The 17,014-nt window shown below is 44.5% G+C and overlaps 1 protein-coding gene across 1 annotated transcript; it reads right to left on the reverse strand.

Annotated features, from left to right (window-relative positions):
• Positions 1-1,533: 1,533 nt before the first annotated feature.
• On the reverse strand, positions 1,534-6,290 carry BAAT (bile acid-CoA:amino acid N-acyltransferase). The gene is made up of 3 exons (XM_008708022.1): positions 5,831-6,290; positions 5,362-5,564; positions 1,534-2,127 (listed from the first exon to the last, which is right to left on the reverse strand). The coding sequence occupies exons 1-3, from the start codon at positions 6,288-6,290 to the stop codon at positions 1,534-1,536; spliced, it is 1,257 nt and encodes a 418-aa protein (XP_008706244.1).
• Between the last annotated feature and the right edge of the window lie 10,724 nt (positions 6,291-17,014).

Raw genomic sequence — 17,014 nt, forward strand, 5'->3', positions numbered from 1 at the left:
GGAGGCGGGGGGGGGGGAATCCCACAAAGAAAAAATCCCAAATTTTTTCATGCGACCAGCTTCTGAAAAAACCGGGTCAGTTGCTAATTAACTTACAATGAGGCCAGGTTATACAATGACGCATAACCTAGATTTGTTTGTCTCTTTGTAGGATTGCTTAACTGGTCTCTAGTCACTGCATCAATAGGAAGTTTGATTTAAAGGTTTGACTAGGTTCGAGTTTAATAGCATTGTTAGAAGTAATCTAGGTAGTGCTAGGCACACCATGTTACATCTCGCCATGAAGCACATTATGTAAAAATGACCATTTTAAGAGCTGCTCAGTTTGATCCGTGGGTTCATGTGGTAACAATCTGATCCTCCACTGCAAAGTTCCTCACCCCTCCCCTGTAGATCAGTAAGTATCTGTAGTATGATACCCTGTACTGTGGTAAAGCTACTGTTGGGCTTAAAGGGGGCAAGCAAATCAGAAACTATCCAGAAATTAACAAAATGAGAACACTGCCAGAAAAACAAACACAAAAATGGCAGAAGGAATGAATTTATTTTAAAACAACAGAAATCAAAGAATCAGGAGGAAAAGACTTGACCAAAAAACAGACCAAAAACCAGTCTTGGAAAAGATCAATAAAACAGAAAAATATTTGGTAAGTCAGGCTGAGAGGAAAAAAGAGAAATCATGCAGATAAATAATAGGGCATATGTGCACAATTATAAGTGAAAAATGGGGTCTAGAAAATATGGGTGAAATTCTGAGAAAATAAGAATGACCGGGTTGGCTCCAAAACAAATTTTAAAACCCACATTAGTCAACATGAGAAAATCATCCAGTAAAATTAGATGCAAAAGCAACACGAGTCCATTAATGAATGGAATTCATATAGTAATTGCTACGTACCTGGACTGTTCTCATCACTTTAAATATATTAACTAACTTCAATAACTAATTTCAATAAATGCTATAAAGGCACCTGATTAAATTCAATCCCATTCCTGATTAAAATTACAAAAAGAAATATATTTTAGGGATAAAAAGAAATCACTATTCTGAGAAAAAAATACAGTATCTATTGGAAATCTATAATGAGCATTACATTTGATGGCGGCATTAGAACGTCTCATCTTAAATGTCAAAAACTCAACTTTAAACAGAAGTTACTTGTTTCGCCCCAAGTAACTTGGAAGTTCCAGGGAATTCATCTAGATTGGCAATACCTGGGTCCAGGGTGTCCCTACCGGGGAAACAAAGACTATCCAATTTGCAAGGGTATCACAGTTTTGAGACAGGAATGTACCCTCATGCATGTACGCTAAGATTCAGTTTACAAAAAATTCAAATCACACACAAATTGGTCAGAAATACTTCAGGTGCACCTGTGCCCTTGTCCCTTGATTTTTGCCCTATTTCCTTCCAAATGATTCAAGATAACTGTGAATCTAGAGAAGTCAGGAGAACCCCCCCCCTTCCCATCATATGCCTGCCATATTGTCATTTTTTTGTCTCCCCACGTCATCATCACCTTTAGCGCTGGCTCAGAGTTTTTTTCTGGTTTGAATAAGGTGTTGCCTGAGGAATTTCAGGATCTCTCCCCAGGAGTGCTCCTGGGCTGCTGCGTGAGCAGCAGGGTCCCCTCCCCAGAGCAGGGGCCAAGAAAAGCTCTGGTTCGGGGACGCGTAACACAGGGGCGCATAGGGCGGCTCTATGAGATGGCCCGCCCCGGGGTACGCCAGCATCCTTCCGTTGTTTCTCCCATGGCTCCGCAGCTGGCGCAGGGCCTGCTCAGCATACTCCTTGCTATTGAAGCATTCGTCATTCTCTCCAACAATGAAGAGGATTGAACCCTGGGCCTTTTCAATAGGAAGCACGCTTTGCTGATTGAGTTCATCCTGGGGGTCTCCCTTGTAGTGGCGGAGGCTCACAGCCCCCGAGACGTGAAACTGCATGCGCTCTATAAACGTGGGGATGGGCGTTATAACCAGATCTTTGTACCTGAGCGGAAATTCGTAGATGGCATTGGTCCCATTGATGCAGATGGTGGCTGCCACCTGCTTCAGGAAGCAGGCCATGGCCAGCCCGATCTCTGCACCCTTGCTCACCGAGATCACTCCGATTCCCGGCATTTGGACCTGAAGCGCAAAATAAAGGGAACCCATCACAAGCCATACTCGAAGGAGCTGCCCCGCAGGCCAGTAAGCTAGTGTCATGGAAACAGAAAATACGGGATGAGTCCCAGCACGCGAGTCTACCAGATTCTATGACTGAAAACGTTACTTCCTTGCCTTCTGGAAGCCTTATTGTCTTATTCGGGTGATAATATTTCCTACCCTGCAGGACTGTTCTAAGGATTTAGGAAACTCCTCATCAGAGGCAGAGTTCCATCAAAGCAAAAAGAGCTTAAATGCACCAGCCACATTCAACATCACCTGAGTAGAAGCAGGTAAACTTAAGAATCAAATTCTTCTCTCCAGCTAGGAAAAGAGGTTTCCCGGGTTCTTTTGAATATTATGTAGGTGTCATTCATATTTAAATAGCATTTTTACAGCTACAGAGGTTTTGCACATCCATTACTCCGAGAGCTAATGCTGAAAGCATTGGGAGGGTAAAGATGAAAGACTTGGGTTCTATAAACAATTGAATTCCAGTGCCCATCTCACAGGAAAAGTAGTAGGTCATAGGAAGGGGTCCTGAATTCTGTGGAAGGCTGAAGGAGCAGAGGGAAGGAAGAAGTTTGGAAGATGAGTAGGGAAAGGAAGGGCACCTTGGACAGAAGAAAATACATAGCAACTGGATATGTTTACTTTGCTTACAGTTGTATGCCCAGCACCTGTCATTAGATCCCCTAAAAAAAAATTTTTTTTTAATTAGAGCTTTCTGAGATCCAATTTTCAAGTTTCTATGTCAATAGGTCTGAGTGGGCCCCAGAATGTCATACCAGACCATACCCCCGGGAAATCCAGTGTGCTTCTACATTTGGGAACCAGCCGCAAGAGGAACGGACTGGTGAGCAAGGGAGGAGATGATGACTAGAGACCCAAAACTACACTATGGCGGTACCACAGGGGCCGGTGGTGAGGGAGCAAACTGAAAAGTGGCAGGGAGGGTGAAGAAGCTGTGATGTATTGAGATAGATTGGGGAATAGACCCTAAAACACTTCGGGGCTGGTTGAGGATGTCGGGAAGGGAGAGGGGGAAAAACAGATGGGCAAGGATGACAAGCTGGATTTATCGAGAGTTTACTGTATGCTGGTCCTCGGCTAAGTGCTTCACACATAAATTGTCTCAGCTTGTCCTTCTAATAGAACCTGGAGATTCAGGAAGTCTACAAGTCTCGCTTAAGGTTACAACAGTATCAAGGGGCTGAGGTGGGACTTGAACCTCTTCTGATGACACAGAATCTAAACTGAATTATGACAACAGCCCTTTCTCCTCAGATAATATCACAAATAGTGACATTTGAAATGAAAAAAAAATTTTTTTTAACTTGAAAACATTTTATCTGGGATTTAATTCCTTCTAGACAACCCTTTAAAGAGAGCCAAATATGCTTAGAAAAATCACACATGTGTTGGATGGTGATGATGGTGGTAACACTGAAGATTGAAGACACTGACAATACTCCAATAGGAGACACGGCCTCACGTGTCCTAGAGAACAGTCAAGGCTCCAGGGAGAGAATGATACAAGTCATGGAGTCAGGATAACCTAATGGTTTGAAGCAAAGCATTGCCACAAGGGCTGTCAAGTTTCGACACATGACTTAATCTGAGTGTGGCTTCTCATCTGAAGAATGAGGATGTCAACAGGACTCACATCACGAAGTAATTGTGAGTGTTAAATAAGAGTGTTTTTAAAGTACTTAGCATAGAGTCAAACAAAGAGTCGTTTAATAAATGTTAGCTGGTATGATTGTTTTACCATGACAGGTTGAACCATAAAGCAAAGCTGATATTTGAACATTTTCAAACTGGAAAACCAGAATTACTGTATTTCAACTTAACGGACTGTCAACCCAGACACCTGACCATGGGATATTTATTCCTATGTTTCTGTTTTTATTTTATTATTTTTTAAAGATTTTATTTATTTATTTGACAGAATGACAGCCAGCAAGAGAGGGAACACAAGCAGGGGGAGTGGGAGAGGAAGAAGCAGGCTCCCAGCAGAGGGGCCTGATGTGGGGCTCAATCCCAGGACTCCGGGATCACGCCCTGAGCCGAAGGCAGACACTTAACGACTGCGCCACCCAGGCACCCCTCTGTTTTTAGTAACTAACACAAACATCAGTATTTTGAGACCTCTTCAAGAGGTCTAGATAATAATTCATCTGATATTTAATTCCTAGAAAAAAGCTGGATTATGGGATGGGCTAGTTCAGTCCTTCTCAAACTTGAACGTGCATCCAGCTGGGGAGCTTGTCAAAATGCAGGTGCTGCCCGGATGCGGCCTGTGAGTCTGCATTCAGACAGCTCTCTGGTCATACCAAGGCCTCTGGACCATGGACCACATGTTCTTTTCTTTTTTTTTTTTTTTTTTAAGATTTTATTTATTTATTTGACAGAGAGAGAGCCAGCGAGAGAGGGAACACAAGCAGGGGGAGTGGGAAAGGGAGAAGCAGGCTTCCCTCTGAGCCGGGAGCCCGATGCGGGGGCTCAATCCCAGAACGCTGGGATCATGACCTGAGCCGAAAGCAGACACTTAACGACTGAGCCACCCAGGCGCCCCATGGACCACATTTTCAATGGGACAACAGTACTTGACAGAGTTCTAAAATGATCCTTCCTTTCTAGATTCCTTTTCCCGCTTTGGGCCTTAAACACTTACTTGGGGCTTAGTTGTGCCCCTAGAGCTGATACTAACTGAAGAGCTAATTCAGCCAGTCTGATTGGTGCGGCCACATCCGTTCTGCCCTGATCCTGTGGCCCGGCTCTGAAACGGAACTTCTGCGCATTCTTAGTCTCAGCACTCTTTCATAGGATTTAACTGCATTCCCCCATGCAGACAATCACTGAAATTTGAAACCATGTCAAGCCAGAGAATTCATCATTTGAGATCAGCCGCTGATAAAAACCGAAGAGCCACTGATGAGTAAATTACACACACTTCAAACGTAAGGAGACTTGGTTTTTTTTTTTCCGTTGGAAATAACCATAATATATGCACCATTTATTGTCTTCTGTGCCAGTAAGCTGATCGGCAACCCAGCAATCCTACAAGGTCAACATTATCAGCCCCATTTTAAGGGTAGCTGTGCTATGCCCAAGTCTAAACAGATTGGTAAAATAGGCAAAACAGACGTTCCTGATTTTTTTTTTTTTTTTGCTATAATGTTGCAAGGTAGAATGTAAAGTATTCTAAATTACCTTGGGATGGGCTAGTAGCAAGTTTGCAGCTTCCTCAAAATATTCCAGGTCGATCTCCTGCAGTGAACTGGGCAGGTCTTCGTAGGCAAAATATGCTAAGGCCAGCACCGCAAAGCCGTGCACAGCCAAAAGACTGGCCCGAAATTCAACCAGACCCCCTCGGCCCCCAAACAAATCAATGACTCCTGGGAAAGGACCTTCCCCTGAAAGCAACAAAAAGAAAAGAAAATGAGATCAGAAAGAGTGGAACGAGGGTCACGTGGCTAAGAGGGGAAGTACAAGGTGAGAAAATGAATTCCACTTTCACACACACACACACAGACACACACACACACAGACACACACACACACACAATGGCATGCTGGTTTTAAACTATTGTGGGAAATACTAGTTCTCCAATAATGTGTTGCCGTTTGTTTTGTTTTTATATTCACCGACATTTCCTATATCACCGAAGATTAGTCTCACCTGGAGGCAGAAAAAGGGCTCCTCGCACCCGACCTTCTCGGATCTGCACCCGCTGTATCCCAGGGGCTGAGAACCAGCGCTGGACCACCTGGCTGGCCATGGGCTCATCTGTGATGAAATCTTGCATACAAACTGAGTCATATAGGTTCAGAGTGACCCAGAAGGGGCTGTTCACATCTCGCTTAAGCAGCCTCCCGAAAGCCTTCTGGGGCTTCAGAGACCAGAAGAGGCCCATGGGGTGGACCCCCACGTAGTCGCCTCCAAACGCAGGAGCCTGCGTGAGGTCCAGCTCACCAACCTCGTTCGCCTTGTAGAAGGCTTTGGACCGGTACACATTCCCCTTCTCATCCTTCAGAGATGCCATTAGGGTCACCAACTGCAACGGGGACAGGCCTGTCACTCGGATGTGCACGGGCTCATCTGCAAGGGCGCTTGCTGGGGTGGCTGTCAGCTGGAACATTGGCAACTCTCAAAGGGTCCAAGTGGTAGTCCCTGCCCTAGAGCGTGAGAAGAGACTTTGAGTTGGAGACTGAAATCCCAGGAGAAAGATCGAGACAAGGCTTGCGTTAGGTCTAGCCAAGCTCTACTTCTAGAGACCTCATGCAAAATATATAGAGCCTTCGGAGGAGGGAAAGAAGTGCAAGAGGACTCATTTTACATATTTACATTCTCATTTTACATATAAGGAAACAGGTTGAGTGACATGCTCAAAGCCTCATAAACAATGAACAGCAGAACTGGAAATTCGAGCTAAGGCTGATAGCGCAGCCTCCTGTCTTATCCACTGTAACTCTGCAGTAAACCCTTGTGTTATGGTTTGGGGGTAAGTCGAGCTTTAATTCCTCAGTTGAGATAATACCCATGTGACCTATTTCACAGAGTGTTTGTTAGGATCTAAGGAGGTAGTGCACGGAAAAGCCCTTACAGGAAGGATCAGTGCTGCTTTTCAAGCCCCACACTCACATGGGGTCGAGTTACACAACAAGAAATATACCACGGGGTTTTTTGGTTTTGTTATTTTAAGTCTCTAATCCCTCCCTGCCATTATAAGACCAACATCCAGCTCTTTCTCGTGTTCCCATTATTTATTCCTTTTAAGGGAAAATAAAACTCCATGATCTTGTCTTTGCTTTTATGCCTTTCTGATGGAGTAATGTCTGATAAATGTGAAAATGTCGTTTGTGGTAAAGAGACTGTAATAGACATTGGATCAACTATTTCATACCCTGCTCCATTCATGACCAAAATTTGGGGTATTTCCTCCTTCCTTACATCCTTTCTCTTTTCCTTTCTTCTCTCTCTCTCTCCTCCCTTTCCTCCTTTCTTCCATACCTCATACTCACGCACTCAAAAAATTGAACCTATTTGCAGATAACAGATGCAGAGTAAAATAAGAATAAAATAGGGGCGCCTGGGTGGCGCAGTCGTTAAGCCTCTGCCTTCGGCTCAGGGCATGATCCCAGCGTTCTGGAATCGAGCCCCACATCGGCCTCCTCCGTTATGAGCCTGCTTCTCCCTCTCCCACTCCCCCTGCTTGCGTTCCCTCTCTCGCTGGCTGTCTCTCTCTGTCAAATAAATAAATAAAATCTTTAAAAAAAAATAAGAATAAAATAGAATTGGGAAAATATGAGCCAAAATCTGGCACCGGTCAAAGAAAACCCAGAGCATGAAAAGTAAAGATTTTGTGGGCTGTAAGTGGCACCAAATTCGAATTAGTAACCACCAAAGGAGAAAAGGTAACTTGGTCAGGTCCGTTGTTCTAATTATTATCATAGAAAAAGTTACCAGGTCCTCAGGGGCAAGGATAAAGGGAGGTCTTTCCAATATTTAGCTCTAACAGAAATTTCTTGTATGAAACTTTGACATAGGTATGCACCATTTTTTGGACAAAATCTTGATACAAATTGTGGTGATAGAAAAGCCTCCTAAAGCCCAGAGATGAAGACTCGGCAGCCATGTTGCTACCATGTGGCCTCAACCTGGGGCCACTGCTGATTGGATCAGGGCTAAACACCTGATTCAAGGTGTGCCAGGGGTATTTTCCCCTTGCCTATTTAGAATGGGCACCCAGAGATCACCAGTCACTCCAGTTTGTCAGAAATTCCCCATAATAGTCACTCTTACTCCATGTGTACATTTTTGCTACTTCCACCAAAGTATTTGCCAGAGATTAGATGAGAGTGACATTTTGTATAAGAAGCGATTCTCTCAAGAGAAGGATATGGATTTGACCAAAATGAAACCATGAAACAAATAAACGAGAGAGAGAGAGAGAGAGACCACTTGACAGGTCAACAGTATGCGCTTGTGAATGCTGTCTCAGGTTTCCCCACCAAAGACAAGGAAGGGACCAGATGATCAGTAACCCCATAGTCATTGCCCATGCAATACGGGCTAAATAAGGTCAGCGTCTTTCACACCTTGTATTTTGTGATAAGTGTACCTTCCTGAGGATTTGGCAGGGATCCAAAGCAAGTTTGACAGATTGCCTTCCTAGAAGTCGGCTGTAAATCTAACAGACCTTGGACTTATCAAGCCTATGAGTCATCACTCTCTTATAGTCAAGAAACAAGAAGAGTCCAGAGTTAAAATACCCACAAACACAGCGCACGCATGAAAGAAGACTTGGTACCTGTACAGCAGGGCTTCTCACCTGAGGTTCTGAGGAACCCTGAGGTTTTGTGAAATGTTACGAGGGGTTTCCACTAGAGTTCTTAATTGAGAAAAAAAAGAAATCATTTTCGACCTTCAAGTGTCCTGTGATTCTGGTGCACATAATGATGGATAGTGATTGAGGGGTCCTCTTAGTGATTTCTTTCCAAGTTTTCATCCCATGGGGACAGTGTGCAGGGGGATCATGTTCATTTGATTGAGTTCATTTTCAGTTTTGGATGCAAGATGGAGGAGGCTGTCGATGGCTGGTGAGCACTACCTTGCACGGAGAGGAGGGTGGTAGGCTGATCACGTCTGTCCCTCCTTCCTGCATTACCTTCTCCAAACTCTCTCTACACTTTGTGAAATGAGTTAAGGGAGTAAACAAACCCTCTTGGTGTAAGGGAAAATCAGACGGAAATTTGCACTCTGAAAAATGAATTCTTACACACTGCAACTCTGCTGCGCTCCGACTCTTTGCTGTTGTTTGTAAGCTTTGCAAAGTGTGGACAGAGGAGGAAAGCATCGTAAATTAGGGGCAGTATAAGAAGAGCACTGTAACAAAGAATCATTCTTAAGAATTTTTCTCTTTGGGACGCCTAGGTGGCTCAGTTGGTTAAGCGTCTGACGTGGGCTCAGGTCATGATCCCAGGGTCCTGGGACTGAGTCCTACATCTGGCTCCTTGCTCAGCGGGGAGCCTGCTTCTCCCTCTGCCTGCTGCTCCCCCTGCTTGTGCCCCACCCTGGCAAATGAATAAAATTTTTAAAATTTTTTTTAAAAAAAGAATTTTTCTCTCTCCATTATTTATTATGCCACTATTTTGTATTTTAGTAAGCATTTGCTTTTTATAAATATGTCTGATGGTCCAATAGGCTGATTTTTGAAGATAAATTTAAAGTGGAAAGAGAGGATTGAAAGAGTGGAGACATGTCTTATGACATCAGAACTGGAGAATTACCATCTTCTGAGTCATTTCATAAGAGACGACACGCCAAAAAGTCTTTCTTTACAATGAAGCTACTAACTGATGGGATTTACGCTAGCTGGTGATATAGGTTGTCCTGTCCCAATGGGCATCTTCTCTAACAAATAATTTTTAAATACAGAGACGGCTCCAGGAAAATCGAAAAGGCAATCGTACACCACAATCATTTGATTAGTAAAGGGCCTGGGTCTTTTAAATGGCTCCTGGAATTCTATTCTCTCCTTGGTTCCCTTTTTTTCTCTACCTGCAAACGCTTTGTTGAACACTTACTAAAAGCTGGTTACTGGGTAATATTAATTCCCATAATAAAGCCTTTCCGCTTTTCAAAGTCCTTTCACGGTCATTGTAAGTTAGGAGCTCAAACTCAGCAAGTTAAGTGACTTACCCAAGTTTGCCTGTGTTAACAGTGCAACAAGAATTTTAACCCATGCCATCTGACCCTTCATTTAAATCTTATTTATTTTCCCCAAATGACAGTAGAAATGTGAACGTGCATTTTTTTTCCTGGCCTCTCCCACCATGTTTCTTTTTTACTACTTTTTTACTACTGTCTTGTCTTCATCTTTTCCTTTCCCTGACTCTGAAGCTTTTAATTACAGATACAGCCTGCTGCATAGTATGGCAGGATTGGTAATGGAAGAGTAGGGTTGAATTTTCATCCATAAACGCAAATGTGCACAAAATGCAATGTTTCCCTATTATTCTAGATTCAGCGTAATGTCTCTTTTGACTCCTTGTTCCTCCAGGTGGCAGAGATGTAATCACAGAATTTAGAGCACTCTGCTTTTCCTTGCAGCCCAAGTAAGTCCCCGTGATTTGTGCAGTGCTAAAAGACTTGGCGGGAGCACCTGGCTCCTACCTTATTATGTGTTCTTTCAAACCCATTTTGCGAAGTATGCCAGGGGGTCCAAATTCAGATACCTGGAGGGGCCAAGCAGGTAATGTAAGTTTGCAGATAAAGGTCAGAGCAAAGGCAATATAAGACTCTAGTGAACTGGAAAAGATCCGCCCAATCTAAAGGCATTGAAATGTATTCTCCTGAAAACAGCACAACACAAAACGGCACATAACACACAACAACAACAAAACCCCCAAGGTGGGTATCAAACAAAACACACAGATTTGTGAGTTTGGGAATTTACATCATCTAATTAGGTTTTTTGTAGGTCAAAGGCCAGGAAAATTTTTTTTTCTCCCTTTGTGTGGTGTCATCCTTTCCTGAGGCACCGAGGATCAACTGACCTTCCTCAAGTAGAAGGACCACAAGGTAGAATGGAAATTCCAAAATAGGGTGGGGGGAAGTGGGACGCAAGGACTCCTACGATACTATTTCCAGCGGTGTATGGCTCCAATATCCAAAGCCCTCAAACTTTCTCCTTCTTACCTCTCACCACGCTAATGTTTGTAACATCTTCCTGCTTTCCTACTTCTATTGTCTTCTTCTCAATTGGATCCCAACTAATCCACATACTGTGATAGGAATTAATACCTTTGTTAGTTAATAAGGCGTATCACCTCTCAGAACCAGTCCCTCACAGATTTTCTAGAACAAGTCATAAGAAGCCTCAAAGCTTATCCTGTCCAATGTTGGATTGTCACCATGATCAATAAAGCACCTACTGCGTTCAGGGACATCCCGCTGAAGACGAGTGTCTATCCTCTGGGCTCTCCCCCTGCCCCTCAGAGCACTTAGGATGTTACTGAACCTTACACTAGAGCCACTGATGCTGTGTTTGCTCTCCTGCGGATCTGTGAATTCCTGAGGGCAGGCTCCTGTCTGATCTGTGTTTGTCACAGTCACTGTGCATGGAGCCCTTCACTTCCAGGTATTTGACTGATTGTTCAAAATTGACTGTGCTGGGGCGCCTGGGTGGCACAGCGGTTAAGCGTCTGCCTTCAGCTCAGGGCGTGATCCCGGCGTTATGGGATCAAGCCCCACATCAGGCTCCTCCGCTATGAGCCTCCTTCTTCCTCTCCCACTCCCCCTGCTTGTGTTCCCTCTCTCGCTGGCTGTCTCTATCTCTGTCGAATAAATAAATAAAATCTTTAAAAAAAAAAATTGACTGTGCTTTCCACTTCATTCTCATATACTCTCATCCAGTTACCTAATTCTTCCTCCCTGTTTGTGGTCTTTTTCACTTCCCAGTCTAATCTCTGCAATGTTGTCAGACAGATCTCAACACAAAAACAATCTAATCACTCTCCTGCTTTAAACTTCCAGTGACTGAAGGGTGAAGGGTGACGTCTAAATCCTCTGGCCTGGCATTGAGACCCTTCACAGGGGAATGGTTCCACTACAGCCCCCTGCAGGGTTTCCCTGCGTCCACAGGCAAAACTTGGACCACCAGGACCTAAATCTGGATGCCATGGCAAGATAGGCAATCTTTAGAGGAGGCTTCACAAGATTGTTTTCTCAACGGTCTCTCTCATCTTTTTTTATAATTGAAATATAATTGACATATGATATTGGTTTCAGGTGTACAACATCCGACAACTATAATACATTACCAAATGATCACCGTGAAAGGTTTAGTTACCATGTGTCATCATACAAAGTTATTACAATGTTATTGACTATATACCCCTACGCTGTACTTTACACCCTGATGACTTATTTATTTTATAAGTGGAAGTTTATAGCTCTTAATTGTCTCTCCCTATCTTATGGGAGGCTGCCGTGGGACAGTTTTCCCATCCACCTCCGAGGTTCCAGAGAGGCACAGGACCTTGGGGCATGGCTGCAGGCTCTGTGACAGTTTGGCTGCAGTCTGCAGTTGGCCCCTCAGCAACAGGGTACCTGCGACGGCGGTGAGGTCGTGGGGCCCCTTCTGTTTCGGCGCCGTCGTTCCAAGGTGTAAGACCGGAGTCAGACAGCTGGCGCCTTTGGCTCCCCTTGCCTTCACTAGCTCAATAAATAATAAACTGTCTGACTCTAACAGGGGCTCAATCCGTCAGTCTTGGACTTGGACTTCCCTTTGGGTTTGGTGCCGTTCATAATAATCTGATTCAATCAAAGTCATTTACAACTAACCCCAACCTACTTACTAGTCCAACCAACCATCTTATAACACTTAGCATATGATATTGTAAAAATCCGCCTCCTTATCTCCCTCCCTTTTTGCTCTATCCAGTGTAGTGGCCTCTAGCCACATAGAGCTAATTAAATTTCAATTTATTAGAAACAAATAAAATCTTAATTCCTCAGTCACAGTAACTACATTTTAATTGCTCAATAGCCACACATAACTAGTGGCTACTACACTGGGCAATGCAGACAGAGAATATTTCCATTATTCTAGAATATTCTATTGATCAGCACTAGTCCGGATTGTTAATTACTCCTCAAGGGCAAGAATTATACCTTGCTCAACACTCTATCCCTCAGTTTCTAGAATAGTGCTAGGCCCATAGTGATTGCTCCATAAATGTTCAAGGAATCAAATGAAAGAATAAAAGATAAATGGAAAGGTTTAAAAAAAAGAATAACATTTCTCAGAGAGTATGAAGAAGAAAGAACAGAAGCCCAACTGAATTTTTATAAGCTATATCTGAAGATGCGAGACTCGTCGAAATCCAACAGAGTGACATCTCCAGGCTTCCTCCCGTCTCTGCAGCAGAAAGCTGCCCACTGCACACCACGTGTATCCATGAAACCCAAGCCACCAAGCCGCCAGAGGGCAAGAAACAAGCTGTCTCGCGGGATTAGCCTTTGAGCGGCTGCAGAGAGAGCCCTCGGCAAGACGGAAGCAACCTCATGGGGGCTGAAAGCCCAGAGCCGGATTACAGAACAGGTGCCTGACACCCCCCACCCCCCCCGGGAAGGTATCAAGGTTACAGCACCGGGAGACCTTGGCCCATCTGGAGAAAAAGGAGTCAGGAACCAGCAGGACGCTAACAGAATAGGTGGCGGGAAACAAAGGATAAAAAGAGCAAAAGGTGCCCCCACAGAAGTTAACAAGAAACAAAAGTGCATTCCCTTTAGGGGCTTTTCTTCCTTCAGCACGGGTACTTCCTCCCCCTCCTCCCGAGCAGTAAGTCCCAGAGAAAAGTGGTCTCAAGTTTAGAAACAATCTCTCCATAAGTTCACATGAGTAGGACCCTGACTTGGCAGCCGAGTGTGCACTTGGCCCCCCAGTCAGTCTCTGGACGGTCTCTTGTCAGGTGGATGGTTCTAGCATGGATCTGCGTGGCCAAGCAATCGGCCACCCACCGGGATGCGATGGCCTTCGCAGGTTCCCCGGCCAGCTGCGCTCCCCCCCAGCATGAGAGGAAGGCACACAGCTGAGTGAAAGCCGCCTTCCCAGGTGCCTTGCCGGAACACGGAGCAGACCTGCAGACCCGGTGACAGCCTGACTGTCCCACACTCACCCTGAACGCAGCAGCTTGCTGAGCCAGCTAGAAGCACTAGAGGCTTCCCCAGCCTACTCCTCCAGCCGAGCCAGCCAGGCGCCCACTAGGCTACTCTCCCTCACAAAGCTGTCAGCTGCTCCTTCCTTTTATGTCCCCAGTGACGGGACTATGGGCCCTGCTGCCACGGGGTCAAGGCAGAGGCTCAGTGCAGCTCAGTCCAGGTGTTTCATAATGGAATCTCGTGTTTCGTCACATAGCTCTGGCTTCTAAGCCCTTCTCTGACTCCTCCTCTCCACTCCTGCTGCTGGTCTCCTTTCCTGCAAACCCTTCTCAATTTCCTCCTCTGCGTCCATGGTCTCCTAGGCAACTGCCTTTTTGATAGTGTCTAACAAGGTCAGTCCCAAATACCTGGCCTCGGAGCAGTGTGGGCTAAAGCTTCACCCGAGGGGCCTGTTATGTAAAGGCTCCTGGGCCCTTGCACCTGGAGATTCTAACTGGAATAAGGTCCTGGGATCTGTATGTTCAACAGGGGATTCCTAAGGCATAGCTGGGTTTGGGAACCACTCTTCCAAGGCACAACAGAAGCCCTCCCAATGCAAAATGCCTCCCCGGGGCCAGAACCTCTGAAATCTGCCCCACTGTTCATCTCCTCCATTGATGTCCATTGTTAAATTGTACAAATGATCAAGTTTCAGATTGTAGACTGTGCCTCCAGGTTGTGCCTTGCTTGAGGGAGGGCACTGTGTCTTTTCATTTTTGCACCTTTTGCAGCAGTGAGGTATAGCAGGGAGACCAGCGGTCTCTGGAACCAGAAAGACCTAGATTGGAACCCGGACTCCTTAACTATCCATGTGACTGACCTCAGGCAGATTGCTTAATTTCCCTGTGCTTTAACTTCGTAAATGGGAGTGAAATATAAATGTATTGAAGGTGAGATCTAGGCCTTGAGGGAAAAGGGCTGATCTTGAAAGTCATGGGCAGATTGGAAGTACTGAGGAAAGAGAATGGTGTCGCAGCACACAGCTCTTACAGTGGATGAGAAGTGCCTTGGCAGGATAGCGAGGCTCCCAGCTGAGGGACTAATTCCCAAGATCAGATCCCAGGTGGGGATCAGTGTCATTTTTATGAAGATTCTGAGAGCAGTGCAGGAAAGGGTGGGCAAGTCAGGATGCTTTGGCACCCAGGTAATAAGGTGGGGAGCAGGTCAGGCCGGCACAGAGCCAGGTCTTCTCCACTCTGCTGCCCAGAACAGAAAACATCAGGGAAACTTGCAGGCCATGGGCCCCTAAGGGGTGTAGCAAATGAGGAGTGGGGACACCAGGCAGTGAAGTGATGACCATGTAGGGAAAAGTCTTTAGCAGTTATCAATAGCGGGTGTGAACTGTGCAGAAAGAACTGAGGCCCCCTAGGGTAGAAGGATATCTACCTGCAGTCTGCCTTCAGACCCACGACTGCAACATCAACTCTTCCCTGAGACCCCAAAGCCTGCTGGCCTGCCCTGAAAATTTGAGCCCCTGCAATCACACAAGCCAATGTCTTAAAATTGATCAATCTCTCTCCCTCTCTTTTTATGCACACCTTCTTAAGGTATATTTACTGGGCCTGAGAGCGTAACCGACATAAGACAGATTAAGAGGTGAAAAGCACACAAAAGTATTTATGAAGTTTTCTGTGGCACAGGAGTCCTCATAAGGAATGAGACCCAAAGTAAAGCAAATACTTGCTTTTATATTAGTTTGAGCAAAGATAGAGACAATTGTGGAAAAGTAACTAAACTATGTGGGCAGTCTAAAGGAAGCTACGATCATTTGAACAAGGTCTATTTGTATAGAGTTCTCTCAATCTCAACTTCCGTCTTTGATGATAAGAACTTTCCTTTCCTTCTGGGTATAGGGAGGACACCTTCCATCTGGGAGTTTTATCTCCTGCTTTCAGGAGGGAAAAAGGACGAGTCAGGGGGCCCTTCTTTTATCTGCTGTTTTTTAACTGCTAATTTTTGTTAAAGAGGCATATCTGGGGGTGATATTCTGGTTTCCTTCTAAGGAGAGAGAAGAAGAGCATGAAGATTAGTGACTAGGGAATGAAGACTATTCTAATGGGTAAAGTCACAGGTGTACGTGGATTTCATCAAGCTATCACACAGCTGCGACACGATTAGTGGAAAACTGACCCCTTCTCAATGGCAGACCCAACAGTGTCCCCGATCATCATTAGAAACTAAAAAATTTCTCCATAAGAAGAGTCAATATAGAAGTTGAACTGTCTCTAGCTCTCCTAAGCCATAAACAACCAAAACAATGCATTAATGTATAGACCCACATTTATTTCAAATTTCCAGAGAATAGAGTTTAACAGGCCATGGGGGGAAATCTCAACACAGTGTTAACAGAGAAAATTTAGAAAACCCAGAAAAAAAGTCCCTGGGTTCTGATTCCAGCCCTGCTATTAATTCATCATGAAAGTTTCTCTGCACCTCTATTACTCAGCTAAGTCAATGCCTAGAGATCAGACCGGTTACATTTCCAAGAGGTTAGAAAAGCTGGCCAAGAATGGGTATTTGATCTGCATTCCTGCCAATCTTTGTAGTAGTGATATGGAAAAGAATATATGAAAAAAAAATTCAAGACCTACTTGGTTCTGAAAATCCACAAAATGTAAATCAAGGGATATATCAGACCAAACACACACATCATATCTCATAAACATAGGCATTCTTCCTAAAGTCCAAAACAGGAAACAAAAATAATTATACCCATTAAACCCACTATGATAGCTACTATATAGCATATGGTATATACAACTAATGATATAGCATCTGATCTATATAGTCATTATGTAGCATATAGCATAGGCGGTATTAGCCATTGCAATTACGTGATTACTAGAGTCAAGCGAGTGACATCATCTGATTGACTGGGTCTGGGAAATGTGAAAACTTGTCTGAGTGAGAAAGGAGGGAGGTTAATAGTCTCACTCATCCTGAATGGAATGATTTTACTCTAAACAGAGGGAGTATCAGAAAGCAGTTGAAAGAAAAAGAGTTTCAGTAGATGCAGTGAAGTGTCTTCATATTATTTCAATTACTCTAATTCCTCATTGGCTCCCCCACCACACCTTCAAAATCATTCGAAACATTTTTTTACTGGTTCATCTTCACTTGATTATCTACCAATCACCTTCCACTTCCTTCCATCCA

Source organism: Ursus maritimus, unplaced genomic scaffold (genome assembly GCF_017311325.1).
Source record: "Ursus maritimus isolate PB19 unplaced genomic scaffold, ASM1731132v1 scaffold_17, whole genome shotgun sequence".
Classification (NCBI taxonomy): domain Eukaryota; kingdom Metazoa; phylum Chordata; class Mammalia; order Carnivora; family Ursidae; genus Ursus; species Ursus maritimus.

Coding starts and splice junctions, on each gene's coding strand:
- BAAT (XM_008708022.1), bottom strand. CDS start 6,290: ATGTTCCAGCTGACAGCCACCCCAGCAAGCGCCCTTGCAGATGAGCCC. Junction 5,565..5,830: donor AGCCCTTTTTCTGCCTCCAG/GTGAGACTAATC, acceptor TGTTGCTTTCAG/GGGAAGGTCCTTTCCCAGGA. Junction 2,128..5,361: donor TGCTACTAGCCCATCCCAAG/GTAATTTAGAAT, acceptor TTTGCGCTTCAG/GTCCAAATGCCGGGAATCGG.